At 44.8% G+C, this 16,946-nt stretch overlaps 1 protein-coding gene across 2 annotated transcripts in view; it reads left to right on the top strand.

Moving 5' to 3' along the window:
• Positions 1-16,946, top strand: part of PLEKHM3 (pleckstrin homology domain containing M3) — a 442,009-nt gene that overhangs the window by 208,838 nt on the left and 216,225 nt on the right. For both annotated transcript variants that reach the window (XM_075317729.1, XM_075317730.1), the window contains exon 4: positions 11,919-12,064. In XM_075317729.1, coding sequence (XP_075173844.1) covers positions 11,919-12,064 — 146 coding nt within the window. The remainder of the gene's footprint in view (positions 1-11,918; positions 12,065-16,946) is intronic.

The following is a 16,946-nucleotide window of genomic DNA, read 5'->3' as shown; positions in this document are numbered from 1 at the left end:
GTGAAGAATCAGCAACAAGTAGACACAATTGTGAAGTTGAACAAAATTTATTGTTTATTTTAAACTTTTATAAAAAAATAATAAACTGAAAAGGGGGGCGTGCAATATTATTCATCCCCTTTAAGTTATTACTTTGTAGCACCACCTTTTGCTGCGATTAAAGAATGCAAGTCGCTTGGGGTATGTGTTTCAGTTTTGCACATCGAGAGACTGAAATTCTTGCCCCTTCTTCCTTTGAAAACAGCTTGAGCTGAGTGAGGTTGGATGGAGAGCGTTTGTAAACAGCAGTTTTCAGCTCTTTCCACAGATTCTCGATTGGATTAAGGTCTGGACTTTGACTTGGCCATTCTAACACCTGGATACGTTTATTTGTGAACCATTCCATTGTAGATTTTGCTTTATGTTTGGGATCATTGTCTTGATGAAAGACAAGCAAATCTCTGTCCCAGCCTAAGGTCTTTTGCAGACTCCAACAGTTTTTCTTCAAGAATGGTCCTGTATTTGGCTCCATCCATCTTCCCATCAATTTTAATCATCTTCCCTGTCCATGCTGAAGAATAGCAGGCCCAAACCACAATTCTGCCACCACCATGTTTGACAGTGGGGATGGTGTGTTCAGGGTGATGAGCTGTGTTGCATTTACGCCAAACATATCGTTTGGCATTGTGCCCAAAAAGTTTGATTTTGGTTTAATCTGACCAAAGCACCTTCTTCCACATGTTTGGTGCGCCTCCCAGGTGGCTTGTGTCAAACTTTTAAACAACACTTTTTATGGATATCTTTGAGAAATGGCTTTTTTCTTGCCACTCTTCCATAAAGGCCAGATTTGTGCAGTGTATGACTGATTGTTGTCCTATGGACAGACTCTCCCACCTCAGCTGTAGATCTCTGCAGTTCATCCAGAGTGATCATGGGCCTCTTGGCTGCATCTCTGATCAGTCTTCTCCTTGTTTGAGATGACATTTTTGAGGGACGGCCAGGTCTTGGTAGATTTGCAGGGGTCTGATACTCCTTCCATTTCAATATGATCACTTGCACAGTGCTTCTTGGGATGTTTAAAGTTGTGGAAATCTTTTTGTAACCAAATCCGGCTTTAAACTTCTCCACAACAGTATCACGCCTCCTTTTGAAGAAGCGTTTGCGAAACGTACGTCGACGTGGAAGGAAGGTCAGCCCCGTGCCAAGGTATGGTAATATGATGATTTATTGTTCATGCTGATCTAATCACCCTCGTTATCTTTGTGATCGGAAGTCCTATGGGTACATTTGAACATCACTGCACCCGATAATTTCCCAGTCTGGCAAATAATTCTAGATCCATGGTTGCCGGCACAAAAGCACTGATTAATTAATAGGAAATGCGAGCCTGCTGTGTTATGGAGATTTAGCCACACGTGTTATGAGAGCTATACACGCTGTCTACCAAATGCATTGAAAGTCGAGATTTGAATCCTTGTAGACAATACGGATGAAGTTGTTGGATAAATAGATTTACACAATAAACGGTTGTATGCTGCAGTTTTTATGCAGATTCCTTAACAAGGATTCTGTTATATTATAATGAGCTGTAGCATATGCAATGTAATACTCGATTTTCCATGCATTTTATATATATATTGATAGTCTTGGCGTCCGATACCGGCAGGCCAGTATATACAGAGCATAATTGATCTGTTGCGTTAATGTTGCGATTTTTTTCAGTTAAACCAAAACCAAGCCATATTCAACATTTACGCAGCAGATAAAATTGAGGATACATTGATATTGATTGAACGTGCGACTTTTTGAATTTATGAATTGGGAGATTTCTGGTGTCAAAGAAACTCAATTTATGATTGTTAACTACTAATGCATGGAGCTAGGACTGACTCTATATAGACATTTCCAACAATAGCAAGCCATGGAGAAAAAGACATGGATCGCACATCCCAAAAATACATTGATCTAAAAGCCGCTAGGCAAAAATTTAAATAGAACATGAGGTTCTTAGTTACCATTCTGATCAGACTGTATTAAGCCCACTGCCACGTCACGGCGAACCTCTTGAGTGGGTCCCTAATCTAAAGCCTTTATGGTGCGGCACTGTGCACCAACCACTGCCACGGCGACAAAGCACCAGCAAGGCAGGCGACCTGGCGCCTCACAGCACCCATGCTGCAAGGCAAAGCCCCCAAGGCTCCAGGCCGCACTGCCCCACTGTCACGACATCACCACAACAGCGGCCACTGCACAGCACCAACACACAGTGAGAGAAGCTGCGCACTCACCTCCCACCGGCTCCCATGTGTAAACTGGGAGCAAAAAAGGCTGACCCCTCTTGCAGTCTCCTGCTGATTAAAAACACCTGTGCCAAATGGGGGGAGTGCAGATCCAAGAAAAAAACAGAGGGGGATAGACTGTTATATAACAAGCCATGGAGAAAAAGACATGGATCGCACATCCCAAAAATACATTGATCTAAAAGCCGCTAGGCAAAAATTTAAATAGAACATGAGGTTCTTAGTTACCATTCTGATCAGACTGTATTAAGCCCACTGCCACGTCACGGCGAACCTCTTGAGTGGGTCCCTAATCTAAAGCCTTTATGGTGCGGCGCTGTGCACCAACCACTGCCACGGCGACAAAGCACCAGCAAGGCAGGCGACCTGGCGCCTCACAGCACCCATGCTGCAAGGCAAAGCCCCCAAGGCTCCAGGCCGCACTGCCCCACTGTCACGACATCACCACAACAGCGGTGGTGGCTGCTGTTGTGGTGGTGTGGTGTCGGTGGGGCGGCGCGGCCTGGAGCCTTGGGGGCTTTGCCTTGCAGCATGGGTGCTGTGAGGCACCAGGTCGCCCGCCCTGCTGGCGCTTTGTCGCTGCGGCAGTGGTCGGTGCACGGTGCCACACAAAAAGGTCAGGTTAGGGACCCACTCAAGAGGTTTGCCGTGACGTGGCAGTGGGCTTAATACAATCTGATCAGAATGGTAACAAAAGAACCTCATGTTCTATTAAATTTTTTGCCTAGCGGCTTTTAGATCATTGTATTTTTGGGATGTGCGATCCATGTCTTTTTCTTTATAGTATGGTATTTATATCAGTCTATCCCCCTCTTATTTTGCTTGGATCTGCACTCTCCCCCATTTGGCACAGGTGATTTTAATCAGCAGGAGACTGCAAGAGGGGTCAGCCTTCTTTTTGCTCCCAGTTCACATATGGGAGCTAGTGGGAGGTGAGTGCACAGCTCCTCTCACTGTGTGTTGGTGCTGTGTGGTGGCTGCTGTTGTGGTGGTGTGGTGTCGGTGGGGCGGCGCGGCCTGGAGCCTTGGGGGCTTTGCCTTGCAGCATGGGTGCTGTGAGGCACCAGGTCGCCCGCCCTGCTGGAGCTTTGTCGCTGCGGCGGTGGTCGGTGCACGGTGCCACACAAAAAGGTCAGGTTAGGGACCCACTCAAGAGGTTTGCCGTGACGTGGCAGTGGGCTTAATACAATCTGATCAGAATGGTAACAAAAGAACCTCATGTTCTATTAAATTTTTTGCCTAGCGGCTTTTAGATCATTGTATTTTTGGGATGTGCGATCCATGTCTTTTTCTTTATAGTATGGTATTTCCAACAATAGCGCCAATAATTCTATAGTATTATAATCAAAACTTAGTAGTAAGATACTGATAATTTTGATATATCTGTCCTGTGTGTCTTTTTATACAACACACACGGTCAATACTCCATTCATTGGTATGGAGTTTTTTTAGAAAGTGTGCTACTATCAATAGAGATGATTGTATCTCCGTGCATTGTCATATAAGATGAGCGATTGGCTTTATGTCTTATTCGAGCAGTATATTTGAGATTGGAGGGACATGTTGCGATTATTTTGTGATTTCATGCAATCTGAACTGGGATATATCAAATATTGAAGCTATAGAGTGATATAAGATTGTCAATCAAATTAATTATGATAGCTGGTTGGTCTCTTAATAATTTATTGAAGAGACGTATAGTAAAAGATAGAGCTGTAATAATTATGTTGCAGTGATATATCAACATTTACATTGACTGGTTGCCGCAGCGTGTCTCTTTGAATTAATGACATTTGTAGGATTTAATAGGTATTTTTTATGAACTAGGATTTATAAATGATCATAAATTAATATAATACCTATAGTTTTGGTGGGGTATAACAGCCGTCCTTCCGTGGTGTGCTCCTCTGTTTAAATTTTAATATGAAGTCAGCATACTCTTAGGCTACGTGCCCACATAGTGTATTTTCATGCAGTTACGCTGCGTTCTGCACCGCAGCGTAACTGCATGCGTCCCCAGCACAATCTATGAAGATTGTGCCTAATCCATGCCCACGTTGCGTATTAGAACGCAGCGCTTCGGCTGCTGCCGAAGCGCTGCGTTCTAAAAAGAAAGAAAGAAACATGTCACTTCTTTCATGCTCTTTGCATGCAGCCCCCGCTCTGTCTATGGGAGGGGCTGCATCCAGAGCGAATGAAAACGGCTTTTCAGTACGCACTGTTTCTGCAGCGATTTGAAGCGCACGTGTGCTGTTCAAATCGCTGCAGAACTTTCTGCAGGGACAGAACCCGACGTGGGCACATAGCCTAAGGGTATGTGCGCACGTTGCTTTTTACCTGCTTTTTTGCTGCTTTTTCTTCTGCGCTGTTTAATGCCAAAATGGATGTGTTTTTCTATTCAAGCAAAGTCTATGGGAATTTGGGTTTCTTGTTCACACTATGTTGTTCAAAATGCTGCCTTTTTGTGGCAGAACTTTGGTCAAAAACTCAGCTTTGCAGTGCAAAACCCAAATGGCAAAAACAATTGACATGTTGCTTCTTTGAAAAGCTGAGTTTTTGACCAAAGTTCTGCCACAAAAAGGCAGCATTTTGAACAACAATAGTGTGAACAAGAAACCCAAATTCCCATAGACGTCGCTGTTACGTCACTATTTTCTGTGACTCAACAGTGACCTTGTAAGTCGCTGTTATGATCGCTGCATAGCTGTTAAACACAGTAGACGCAGCAGCGATCATAACAGCGACTTACAAGGTCACTGTTGAGTCACAGAAAATAGTGACGTAACAGCGACGTTGTTGTCGCTGTCGCTATGAGTGAACCCAGCTTAAGAACGTGTGCTCTGCCCCCCTCTGTGATGAGCAGCTTCTGTACACTGAAAGGCTATGTGCGCACACTGCGTTTTTTTGACGCTGCGTTTTTGTGCGTTTTTGGCCGCTAAAAACGCACAAAAACGCACCTGCGTCGAAAAAACGTGGCAAAAAACGCACACGTTTTGCCGCGATTTGGTGCGTTTTTTTGCTGCGTTTTGCTGCGTTTTTGCTCACTGCGTCCTTATGCGTTTTTTATCAGTGAACAAAAAAAAAAAAAGGTCTGATGTCATTTCTTTCTTCAATGTGTTCTTCATTCTCCACTAGTGTATGCAGAAGAGCAGACAGCTGCAGAACTACAAGGCTCAGCATGCTCCATCCAGGACTGTATGCTTGAGGGAGAGTCAGGGGGAGCAGACCTACAAGGCTCAGCATCCTCCATCCAATAGTGTATGCAGGAGAGCAGACAGCAGCTGTCGAACTACAAGGCTCAGCATCCTCCTTCCAGGACTGTATGCAGGATTTCTTTGCCCCCCCAAACAAAAAAAAATGACGTGGGCTTCGCCATATTTTTGTATGCTAGCCGGGTACAGCAGGCAGGTACGGGCTGCCCCCAACCCCCAGCTGCCTATTTGTACCCGGCTGGGAACCAAAAATATAGGGAAGCCCTTTTTTTTTTAAATTATTTCATGAATTTCATGAAATAATTTAAAAAAAAATGACGTGAGCTTCGCCCAATTTTTAAGTCCAGCCGGGTACAACTAGGCAGCTGGGGATTGGAATCCACAGTGCAGGGTGCCCATGCTTTCTGGGCACCCCCCCGCTGTGAATTGCAGTCCTGCAGCCACCCCAGAAAATGGCGCTTTCATAGAAGCGCCATCTTCTGGTGGTGTATCCAACTCTTCCAGCTGCCCTGAAACCGGGTGGCTCGCCGGGTAATAATGGGGTTAGGGCTAGCTGTATAGCTGGCCCTAAGCCCGAAATTCATGGTGTCACGCCAATATTAGACATGGCCACCATGAATTTCTAGTAAAGATAAAAAAAAAACACAACACACAGAAAAATATTTTTATTAGAAATAAAACACAACACAATTAGTGACTCCATCTTTATTGAAATAAAGAACCCCCCTCCGCAGTAATCCTGGGTCAAGGGTCCCGCGCCGTCCAATCCGGATCCAATATCATCTGATCGGTTTGCTGGAAGGCAAAGTGATCAGATGATGTGTCAGGTTCAAGTGCCTGAATCCCATCACACATCAGCTGATTGTATAAAAGCTGTTTATACAATCAGCTGATGCATCAGTGCAAAAAAAAATAATACTCACTTATGTGCTGATTACCGGCAGCTCCTGCAGCGATGGGGCGGGAGTCTGATCCTGTCCGATCGCTGCAGCAGCTGCCGGTAATCAGGGATGAAGTCTCCTGACGCATCCGCTGATACCGGCCGGGCGCCCGTGTCACCGCGATACTTACGATCACCTGATGCATCAGGTGACTGCATCAGGTGATCCATCGCCAGGTCCTGCATCCATCGGAGGTTTCCCGGCCGTCTGCACACAGCCGGAGCGGGGGTGGCAATACCGTGAGAGCAGATGGGAGCGGGCATGGCACCGGGAGGCTGCAGACAGGTGAGTATAACTTTTTTTTTTTTTTTTTTTTTCTACTGTTAACTTTTGTTTTCGCAGCTGCTTCCACCTCCCGCCCAGACATGGCGCCGCACGGCAGCAGACATGCACAGGACGGGAGATGGAAGCGGCGGTGATGGTACCGGGAGGATTCACGCTTCTGTATATACTGACAGAAGGAATCCTCTTCCTGTACACGTCACTTTACTACCCACCTCCTGCGTTTATAGCTGCGTTTTTGGTCTTAGAAACGCACCAAAACGCAGCTATTTGCGTTTCTCATTGCGTCTTTCAACATCCCATTGCACTCAATGGATGAAAAACGCGGTGAAAAACGCTGGAATAATTGACATGCTGCGCTTTTGTGGTCACCACAAAAACGCAGCTGAAAAAAAACGTGTGGGGACAGCAAAAATGAAAACTCATAGACTTTGCTGGGGAAGCAAAGTCATGCAGTTTTGAGGCCAAAAACGCACCCGAAAAACGCGCAAAAACTCCGAGAAAAACGCACTGTGTGCACATAGCCAAAGCCTGTTGTTGGCCGGGCTGGCTTTCTGAGCTCTGACACTTGCTAGTACCAAAATCTTTGATTGTGTCTGAATTGCTGCACCCAGTAATCTAAAGCTGGGTTCACACTAAACGACAGCGACAACGACGTCGCTGTTACGTCACCATTTTCGGTGCCGTAACAGCGACCTTGTAAGTCGCTGTTATGATCGCTGCTTAGCTGTCAAACACAGCAGAAGCAGCGATCATAAGGTCGCTGTGCTACATGTTCAGAGAGCAGGGAGCCGCGCTTAGCGCTGGCTCCTTGCTCTCCTAGGTACAGTACACATCGGGTTAATTAACCCGATGTGTGCTGCAGCTACATGTCACAGTGCAGAGAGCAGGGAGCCGCGCGCACTGCTTAGCGCTGGCTCCTTGCTCTCTTTGCTACAGTATACATCGGGTTAATTACCCGATGCATACTGCAGCCACATGTCACAGTGCAGGAGCCGGCGCTGGCAGCAAGAGCGGAGGCTGGTAACCAGCGTAAACATCGGGTAACCAGGGAAAGGACTTCCCTTGGTTACCCGATGTTTACGCTGGTTACAGCTTACCGCAGCTGCCAGTGCCGGCTCCTGATCGCTTCATTTCGTCGCTCTCTCGCTGTCACACACAGCGATGTGTGTGTCACAGCGGGAGAGTGACGACGAAAAAATGAAGCTGGACATTCAGCAACGACCGGCGACCTCACAGCAGGGGCCAGGTCGTTGCTGGATGTCACACACAGCGACAGCGACGGGACGTCGCTGCAACGTCACCGAAAATAGTCATACATGATTGGATTCAGGATCTCTTGCCTATCTCATGCTGCTCTCAGATGAGGTAGACAAATCCTGGTGATAGATTTCTTTTAACTCAGTTTTTAGGAGCAAGTGACATCTTGTTTAACTCCGACATTTCCATGGTCTGTAAATATATGGTGATCATACCAATCAGATAGGTGGAATTATATTTTAGTAACCTGATAAAGATGTGTCAAAGTTACATTTTTCCCTAAACTGAACACTGAATATGTTTTTTGGCAATGCTCTAGAAAATGAACCCCCACAGATCAGCTCATTTTAGGGCTTGCACATTCCAGCAAGCATCATGTACAGGTCAATTTATTCTCACTTCTGCTCATTCCTATTCTAATAAATAGCACTTTGCCTCTAATCTCATGTGCGACATCATGTACAGAGGCGTGCCTAGTACAGAATGGAGCAGCCCTTTTAGTCAGCTGATTGTTGGGCTGTTGGACCGCTGTTGATTTGATACTGATGGGCTATAATAGGATTTGGCCATTATTTAAAAAAATTCCAGAAAAAAAACAGCCCCGACTGTACTTAATAATAATAATAATAATATTTATTCATTTATATAGCGCTATTAGTTCCACAGCACTTTACATACATATGCAACACTGTCCCCATTGGGGCTCACAATTTAGAGCCCCTATCTGTATGTCTTTGGAGTGTGGGAGGAAACCGGAGTACCTGGAGGAAACCCACGCAAACACGGGGAGAACATACAAACTCCTTGCAGATGTTTTCCTTGATGGGATTTGAACCCAGGACCCCAGCGCTGCAAGACTGCAGTGCTAACCACTGAGCCACCGTGCCGCCCATACTTCACTTAAAGGGTTGTCCAACATTAAATATAGACAAAAAAAAGTGCTTTTTTTGTGAGCGTACACACAGAATGGAATCTGCCCTGTGCCGCGCACCGCTCTTCTTTGTGCTCTTGGCCATGCTTCTACCGACTTAACAGCATACTACTGGAGCAATTGCTGGGGGTCTTAGGACTCGGACCACAATTGTGCTGCTGCCCGCATGAGAATGGACAAGATAATAAACGAAAATAAAATGCTAGGCACCCTTTAAGGAATATTACTATTATTCACCATTTCCGGTATCTGGTAATTCATGCTTATGAATACCAAACACAACTCATGGGCCAAGAGTGGAGCGTTACAGGAATTCTAAAGTCTGCTAGTATAAAAAGTCAACTATGTAGGGTCAGGAAGCATGGCTGAGAATTGAAGACAAAAGCGGCAAATCATCTTCATAGGTGGACATTATATGCTCCTTATTCTTGACCTGAAACTTTTGATGTTCTTTTACTGGTATATGGTGTGACAATGACTTTGATTGCCCCATTTATAAATCTTATTCAATATATCTTTTTATTTTATTCTCTCCATAAATTGCTTTTATTTGATCTGAAGCAAAGGATTCTTGTTCTAGTTAAGCCCGCTTTACACGCTGCAATGTATCTTACAATGTGTCGGCGGGGTCACGTCGTAAGTGACGCACATCCGGCATCGTAAGGTACATTGCAGTGTGTGGCAGCTACTTGCGATTGTGATTGAACGGTAAAACGTTCATCGCATACACATCGTAGCTTTCTCTAGAATTGAACGTTAGATTGTTTATCATACCCGGGGTAGCACACATTGCAGTGTGTGACACCCCGGGAACAATAAACAGATCTTACCTACGTCCTGCGGCTCCCGGCTCACAATGCGGAAGGAAGGAGGTGGGCAAGATGTTTACGTCCCGCTCAGCTCCGCCCCTCCGCTTCTATTGGACGGCTGCCGCGTGACGTCGATGTGACGCCGAACATCCCTCCCACTCCAGGAAGTGGACGTTCGCCGCCCACATCGAGGTCGTATGGACGGGTAAGTACGGGTTACTCGTATGTGCGGCACGTTCAACAAATTGAACGTGCTGCACATACGATGGGGACGTTGCAAATCGCATATGCTATCGTATGCGAAATTGCAACGTGTAAAGCGGGCTTTAGTGTAGTGCTCTCTTTTTTTGGAATATGTAAAATAGAAAAATAGTAGTTATGTTCCCAGTGTTGTATATGGAAAGATTAATCATTATTCATTTGGGTTTTCAATGACTGATTTATTCTTTACACAGATCAAATTTGTGCTTGGAAAAATATTGTACCATGTTCTAGTCTCTTCTGTATTTCGGATGAGTCTTGCCTGTTCAAGTCTATGGGTGCACAAAAAGAATCTCACCACAGATGGATCAAGCATATAGCATCCGATTATTATGGCTACATTGTCATTCTTAACATACAAAATGCATTTGGGTCTTGTAAATTTTGTTCTCTGCTGAAGTATAAAAATGCCAGACGGGTGACAATATGGAAGAAAAATCATCCATTCAGATGACTTTTTTTATACAGTCGTGTGAACTTGGCAATGGTGAGAAATCACTTATTGGGTCATATGGTTTTGTTTATTATAGGACATGTTTCACTTTTTTTTTTTTTTTTTTACTTATCATTGAAGTCAATGATAATTCATCTGAATGTGGGAGCAAATTGAGCTAAAACCAAAGTCTGAACATGTTGTAGCCAAGTACTGTATCGGCATGTAGGTTTATTAAGTATTGGTACAATCCTCCCCTTTTGCAAGTATATCTGTTTTCTGAAGCAGTTTTGGACCTCCCAGGGCTCTATTCTATACTTGCTACCATAAGTTAGGTGCATCCATTATTAGTTGCAGGAAGGACGCCACCTCCATTGCTTTTCCCTACCACGGTTCCTTACATCCATTTAGCTCTTTCTTACTCTAAGGATATGTGCCCATGATCAGGACTCTTCGTCCTGGACACAGCGGGTCCTGACCTGCGGGACCATGAGTCTCCTCCGCACTGCAGGTCAGTGTTTGCTGCGGAAAAAACAAGCACGGTGGGCACGGGATTTCTAGAAATCCCGTGCCCACTGTGCTTGTTTTTTCCACAGCAAACACTGAGTTTTGGTGCAGCTCTCCAGACGCAGCATATCAATTGTTTGCTGTGGATTCACATGCGTCCTCCATAGGGAGAACACAGAGACCGCAGCGCACTGAACCCTGATCGTGGGCACAAGCAGCTGCAGTTTCCTGTGTTCTCCTGCAGAGGAGTCTCGCGGCCCCGCAGGTCATAACCCGCTGCGTCCAGGACGAAGAGTCCTGATCATGGGCACATACCCTTACTGTAAGGCTAGTTTCACACTTGCGTTTTTTCCTTCAGTCGCAATCCGCCGTTTTGGAAAACAGCTGCTTCCCATAGACTTGTATGGACGACGCATTGCGACTGATGGTCCTGCATTGCATCCGCTGGCCGACGCTGCATTGCATCCGCCGGGCAGAAAGAATGCAGCATGTAGCGTTTTTTTGCGCTTTCCTGAGCGTAAAAAAAAAAGCAATGTGCTGAATTCCGGTGGCAGAATCCGTCATTTGACGGATTCCTGTGACTGCTCCGTTTTTACACAATTGCGCATGCTCAGTTGAGTAATTGTTGAAAAAAAAAAAGCTACAACGGATTCCGTTGTTTTGCAGTATCCGTCGCATCAGTTGTGCCACTATATGCAACGCATCCGTCAGACAACACAAGTGTGAATCTAGCCTTACTTGTCTGTTATTGAGCCAGAGACTCGAAGATCCGCACTGGATCAACACTCTCCTAATAAGACAATGCAGCGCTTTATTACACTGTATTGATAGATATATACATACCGTAAATGCCTTTCAAAGATCAGCAATAAATTATATAAAAAGTACATGTTTTCCAGCATAACTGAGGATTTTCTAGCTATCCTGACTTATCTAGACGATGACAAGCCACTTCTTATAAACACTATAATATATACTAGTGAATCTCCTCTACTTCTTGCAGGTTGCCAGAGGCCAATTGGGCTTTCTAATGAAAAGGCCAAGGTGTGCAGTTATAGCGGGTGGTATTACTGTAGCTCGTGCCATGTCGATGATGGCTTCATTATACCTGCTCGGCTTGTTCACAATTGGGACACATCTAAACACAAGGTAAGGTGCAGTACTTTTTGGAAACTTTTTTCCCATATGTCTGCTTATTTTAGAGACCAGTCGTCGGCATATCGCTGTCTTGCTGAAATTGGGATAATTATTATCATTTTCACAGGTCGCAGATAGTAATTGTATTTTTTCACCGGCTACATAAAATAAATACAGAATAAGAGAAAATGTCATAACATGTTTCAAAAGGAACTGTACTTTCTATAAATTCCTGTATAAATCAATCATACGGGCCATTCTAAGAAATTATTATTATTATTTATTATTATAGCGCCATCAATTCCATGGCGCTTTACATGTGAAAGGGGTATACATAATAGGGCAAGTACAATAATCATAAACAATACAAGACACAGACAGGTACAGGAGGATAGAAGTCCCTGCCCGCGAGGGCTCACAGTCTACAAGGGATAGGTACAGTAGGTAAGGGTAGAGCTGATTGTGCGGCGCTGCATCAGACTGAGGGTTACGGCAGGTTGTAGGCTTGTCGGAAGAGGTGGGTCTTCAGGTTCCTTTTGAAGCTTGTCAAGGTAGGCGAGAGTCTGATGTGTTGTGGCAGAGCATTCCAGAGTATGGGGGAGGCAAGGAAGAAATCTTGGATGCGATAGTGGGAAGAGGAGATGAGAGGGGAGCAGAGAAGGAGATCTTGTGAGGATCGAAGGTTACGTGCAGGTAAGTAGCGGGATACTAGGTCAGAGATGTAAGGAGGAGACAGGTTGTGGATGGCTTTGTAAGTCATGGTTAGGGTTTTGAAGTAGAGTCGTTGAGCAATGGGAAGCCAGTGAAGAGATTGGCAGAGAGGAGAGGTCGGGGAGTAGCGGGGGGACAGGTGGATTAGTCGGGCAGCATTGTTTAGAATAGATTGTAGGGGTGCGAGACTGGCCACAGAGCAGGAGGTTGCAATAATCCAGGCGGGAGATAATAAGGGCATGTACTAATGTTTTTGCAGCTTCTTGGGAAAGGAGTTTTCGGATCCGTGAAATATTTTTAAGTTGGAGGTGGCAGGAGGTGAAGAGGGCTTGGATGTGTGGCATTAAAGAGAGATCAGAGTCTAGGAATACTCCCAGGCAGCGAGCACGAGGGACCGGGGAGAGTGGGCAGCCATTGACATTGATGGATATGTCAGGTGGGGGAGCTGAGTGATGGGGGGGAAAGACAATGAATTCTGTTATGTCCATGTTGAATTTTAAGAATCGGGCAGAGAAAAAGGATGAAATAGCAGACAGACATTGTAGGATTCTGGTTAGTAGGGAGGTGATGTCAGGTCCAGAGAGGTAGATCTGCGTATCATCAGCGTAGAGATAATACTGAAAGCCGTGGGACTCTATGAGCTGTCCCAGGCCAAGGGTGTAAATGGAGAACAGCAGGGGTCCAAGAACTGAACCTTGGGGGACCCCAACAGATAGGGGGCGAGATGAGGAAGTGGTGTGAGAATGGGAGACGCTGAAAGTTCGGTCGGTTAAGTATGAGGAGATCCAAGATAGCGCCAAGTCTGTGATGCCCAGAGACGAGAGAATTTGTAGTAGAAGGGAGTGGTCTACTGTGTCAAAGGCAGAGGACAGGTCCAGAAGGAGGAGGACAGAGTAGTGTCGCTTGGATTTTGCGGTTAGTAGGTCATTAGTGACTTTTGTTAGGGCAGTTTCAGTGGAATGATAGGGTCGGAAGCCAGATTGTAGTCGGTCAAAGAGGGAGCAGGAAGAGAGGTAAGAGGACAGTTCAAGATGGACATGCTGTTCCAGTAGTTTTGAGGCAACCATTCTAATGTATCTTTTAAAACAAATCTGCTTCCTTCCCCACTTCTTTTCCCCTATCCTCTGAATCCTGAACTTATCATCTACTCTGAAAAAGTAACTCAAACCGTCTTGCTCAGACAAGATGGACAGAACTGCAGGCTCCCTGTGGTGTCATTTGATGAAGTCATTGTGCTCTATGGAGTGGGAAGGAGCAGTGAGGAGTAGTGATGGGCGGACCCGGACTGTAAAAATGCGGATCCGCGGGGGTTCAAATGTACCAGAGTGCCGGGCCTGGAGTTCTCGGGGAACTCCCAGTAACAATCTGGGTCCAGCAACTCTGGTAATAAAATAAAAAAAAGAAAAGGAAAAATAAATAATAAACAAGTGCGCTATAGTTGCAGAGTCTCCTGCGCGGCTGTCAATGATTCTGGGTTGCTCATTCTATTTCTGGGGCCGCTCATTATCCTTTATACATATGTACTGCTTTCCCTGCCCACCGGCAGTCCTGGCGCCTGTTATCGGTTGTAATCAGACATGCTCACAGCCTGTGTGACAGCGTGTCTGACTGTTAGAGCCGCAGACAGGGTCTGTGATTACAATCATATAAATAATGTATTTTTCAATAAATGAAAAAAAAAAATTGGCATAGGGTCCCTCCTTATTATGATACCCAGCACAGATAAATCATACTGCTACAGGCTGCAGCCCCCAGTCGTGCGTCTGTCTTGGCTGTGTATCAAAATAAGGCTGTGTGCGCACGTGTGCGTATTGCATGCATTTATGCTGTGTTTAGCACTGCAGCGTAAATGCATGCATCCTGTGTCCCCAGCACAATCTATGAAGATTGTGCATAACCATACGCACGTTGCGTTTGAGAGCGCAGCAATTTGGATGCTGAAATTTTGATCCAAATCGCTGCATTCGAAAATGCAGCATGTCACTTCTTTCTTGCGCTTTGGATGCTGCTCCCACTCTGTCTATGGGAGAGGCAGCATCCAGAGCGCATGAAATCGTCATCTATTCTACAGACACACTGCATCCATTACGCAGTGTTTCTGCAGCAATTTGAATCGCACATGAGCTGTCAAATTGTCTTGCTAAATTCTCCTAAAAAGGGGGCTGAAAGCCCATACTTGCGAATAGGCATAGGCATTAGAACTACTTTATAATCATAGAATCTTATACAATGACAGAAATATGCATCAACATTACCGTTATGTTGTAGCAATCCTTTCTCATCGGAGGGACTCGATTAGTGATAAGGAAACAACATGGCATTTGCATCACAGGAACAGTGCGTCCACTTGAGCGTCCTGGAAATGTCCCTAATCATTAAGCGAGTCCTGTTTTTTTATAGGAAAATTTGTAGTCGTGTGCAAATGCAGTATTGCAATTGTGACCAGCATGTGACAGCTGAGTCATGTTTATGTAACTTGACCACAAACTGCTGTGGGCACCAGCAGCTTCCTGCACATTTCCTGTACATTCTGCCAGTTGACCACAGTTTTCCTGGAGATATTGCAAGGAGCCGTGAATTTTACATGCTAACTTCCTTGCACCTGTCGTCAACCAACCACAGTTTCCTGACTGTGGAACTGTAAATGTTACTTTCTCATTAGTGGTTTGTTCAAGACTTACAATAATTCGTACGCTTGGTCATAGTGAAATAGATTCAACCAGAGGACATCTCTCTCTGATACTGAATTATTTATGGATCAAATAATATCTGGGATCACTATCTTTTTATTATGATCCCTATCTAAATCACACTCATTCATCAGTCATATCACATTGGTATCACACAAATCACTGCAGAATTTTCTGCAGTGACACGACGCAATATGCGCACATGCCCTAAGAGGAACTGCATGCTGATTTTTTTTTTTTTTTAAACAGTTAAAAAAAAAACAAAACAGAAAAACAGCAATAAAAATAATGGTGTGCGGGTCCCCCCTCACCAGTATTGATACCCAGCCATGATAAAGCTGACAGCTGAGGGCTGGTATACTCGGGTTGGAGAGGCCAATAGTTATTGGATCCCCCTAGCCTAAAAAAAGCAGCTTGCAACCGCCCAGGATTATCGCATGCATTAGATGTGACAATCCTGGCACTTTACCTGGCTCATCCTGATGGTGGCACTCACAGCTGCCACTACGCCGTAGATTGGTAATGTGAGGCGTCTATGAGTCCCCCCATTACAAATCTGTAAGTGAAAAGAAATCGACACAAACGCCAAAAAAATCCTTTATTTGAAATAAAATACAAAAAAACCCTCTTTCACCCCTTTATTAACCTCAAAATACCCAGATCCATTGTCATCCACACGAGGTGCTACAACGATTCCAGCTCTGCAACATACTAAAGTAACAGTGGTAGGGCACAGTACGTGATCGCCCACTGTGAGCTCAGACAGAGAATGACTGAGCTGCGTGATGAGCGGTGACGTCATTGAGGTGAGTTCACAGACCTGCATCTCCTGGCAGAAAACAATATTTTGTTTTTGTTTTTTTTGCCAAGCGATGCAGATTTGGTGCTGAAATTTCTTTCAGCATATTCCTGCCCCAATCTACACCTCCTGTCAAAAATACGCATCAAAACCGCATGCTGTATGATGCAATAGTGATGCGATTTTTTTTTTTTGTCAGGAGGTGTAGATTGGGTGAAGGAATATGGTGTAAAAATGCGGGCACCAAATTTGCATCTCTTCGCAAAAAAAAATGCAAAAAAAACAGTTTTAATGCAGTTGAGGTACTTTTTTTCCTGCCAGAAGGTGCAAATTTGGTGCTGAAATCTGCTGCAGACTGTCAGGGAATCCTGACAGTGTGTTGTAAGGATCCACAAGTCTGAAGTTATATACAATGACTGCAGATTTAATCTTCAATCCTGGACAACCCATTTAAGCCCAGCTGTGACCCTATACAGTTGTTACCTTACTCTATGGAACATTTTCAGAAGTGATCCCAGGTATGTAATGCATCAAATCTTGACATTTTGTTTTTTTGGAATAAGCTTTCAGACTATAGGTCTTGTCTCTCATTTGCAGATGTACTATATGCTGCGGTTTCATTTACTGTTTATATAAAAACTATTTGGATTAAAGGCAGCCTTCCTTACTAACACTAGATCATAATACCAATGCA

Source organism: Anomaloglossus baeobatrachus, chromosome 7 (assembly GCF_048569485.1).
Source record: "Anomaloglossus baeobatrachus isolate aAnoBae1 chromosome 7, aAnoBae1.hap1, whole genome shotgun sequence".
Taxonomy (NCBI): Eukaryota; Metazoa; Chordata; class Amphibia; order Anura; family Aromobatidae; genus Anomaloglossus; species Anomaloglossus baeobatrachus.
The sequence above is the reverse complement of the archived record's forward strand: the minus strand, read 5'-3'. Positions and strand labels throughout refer to the sequence as shown.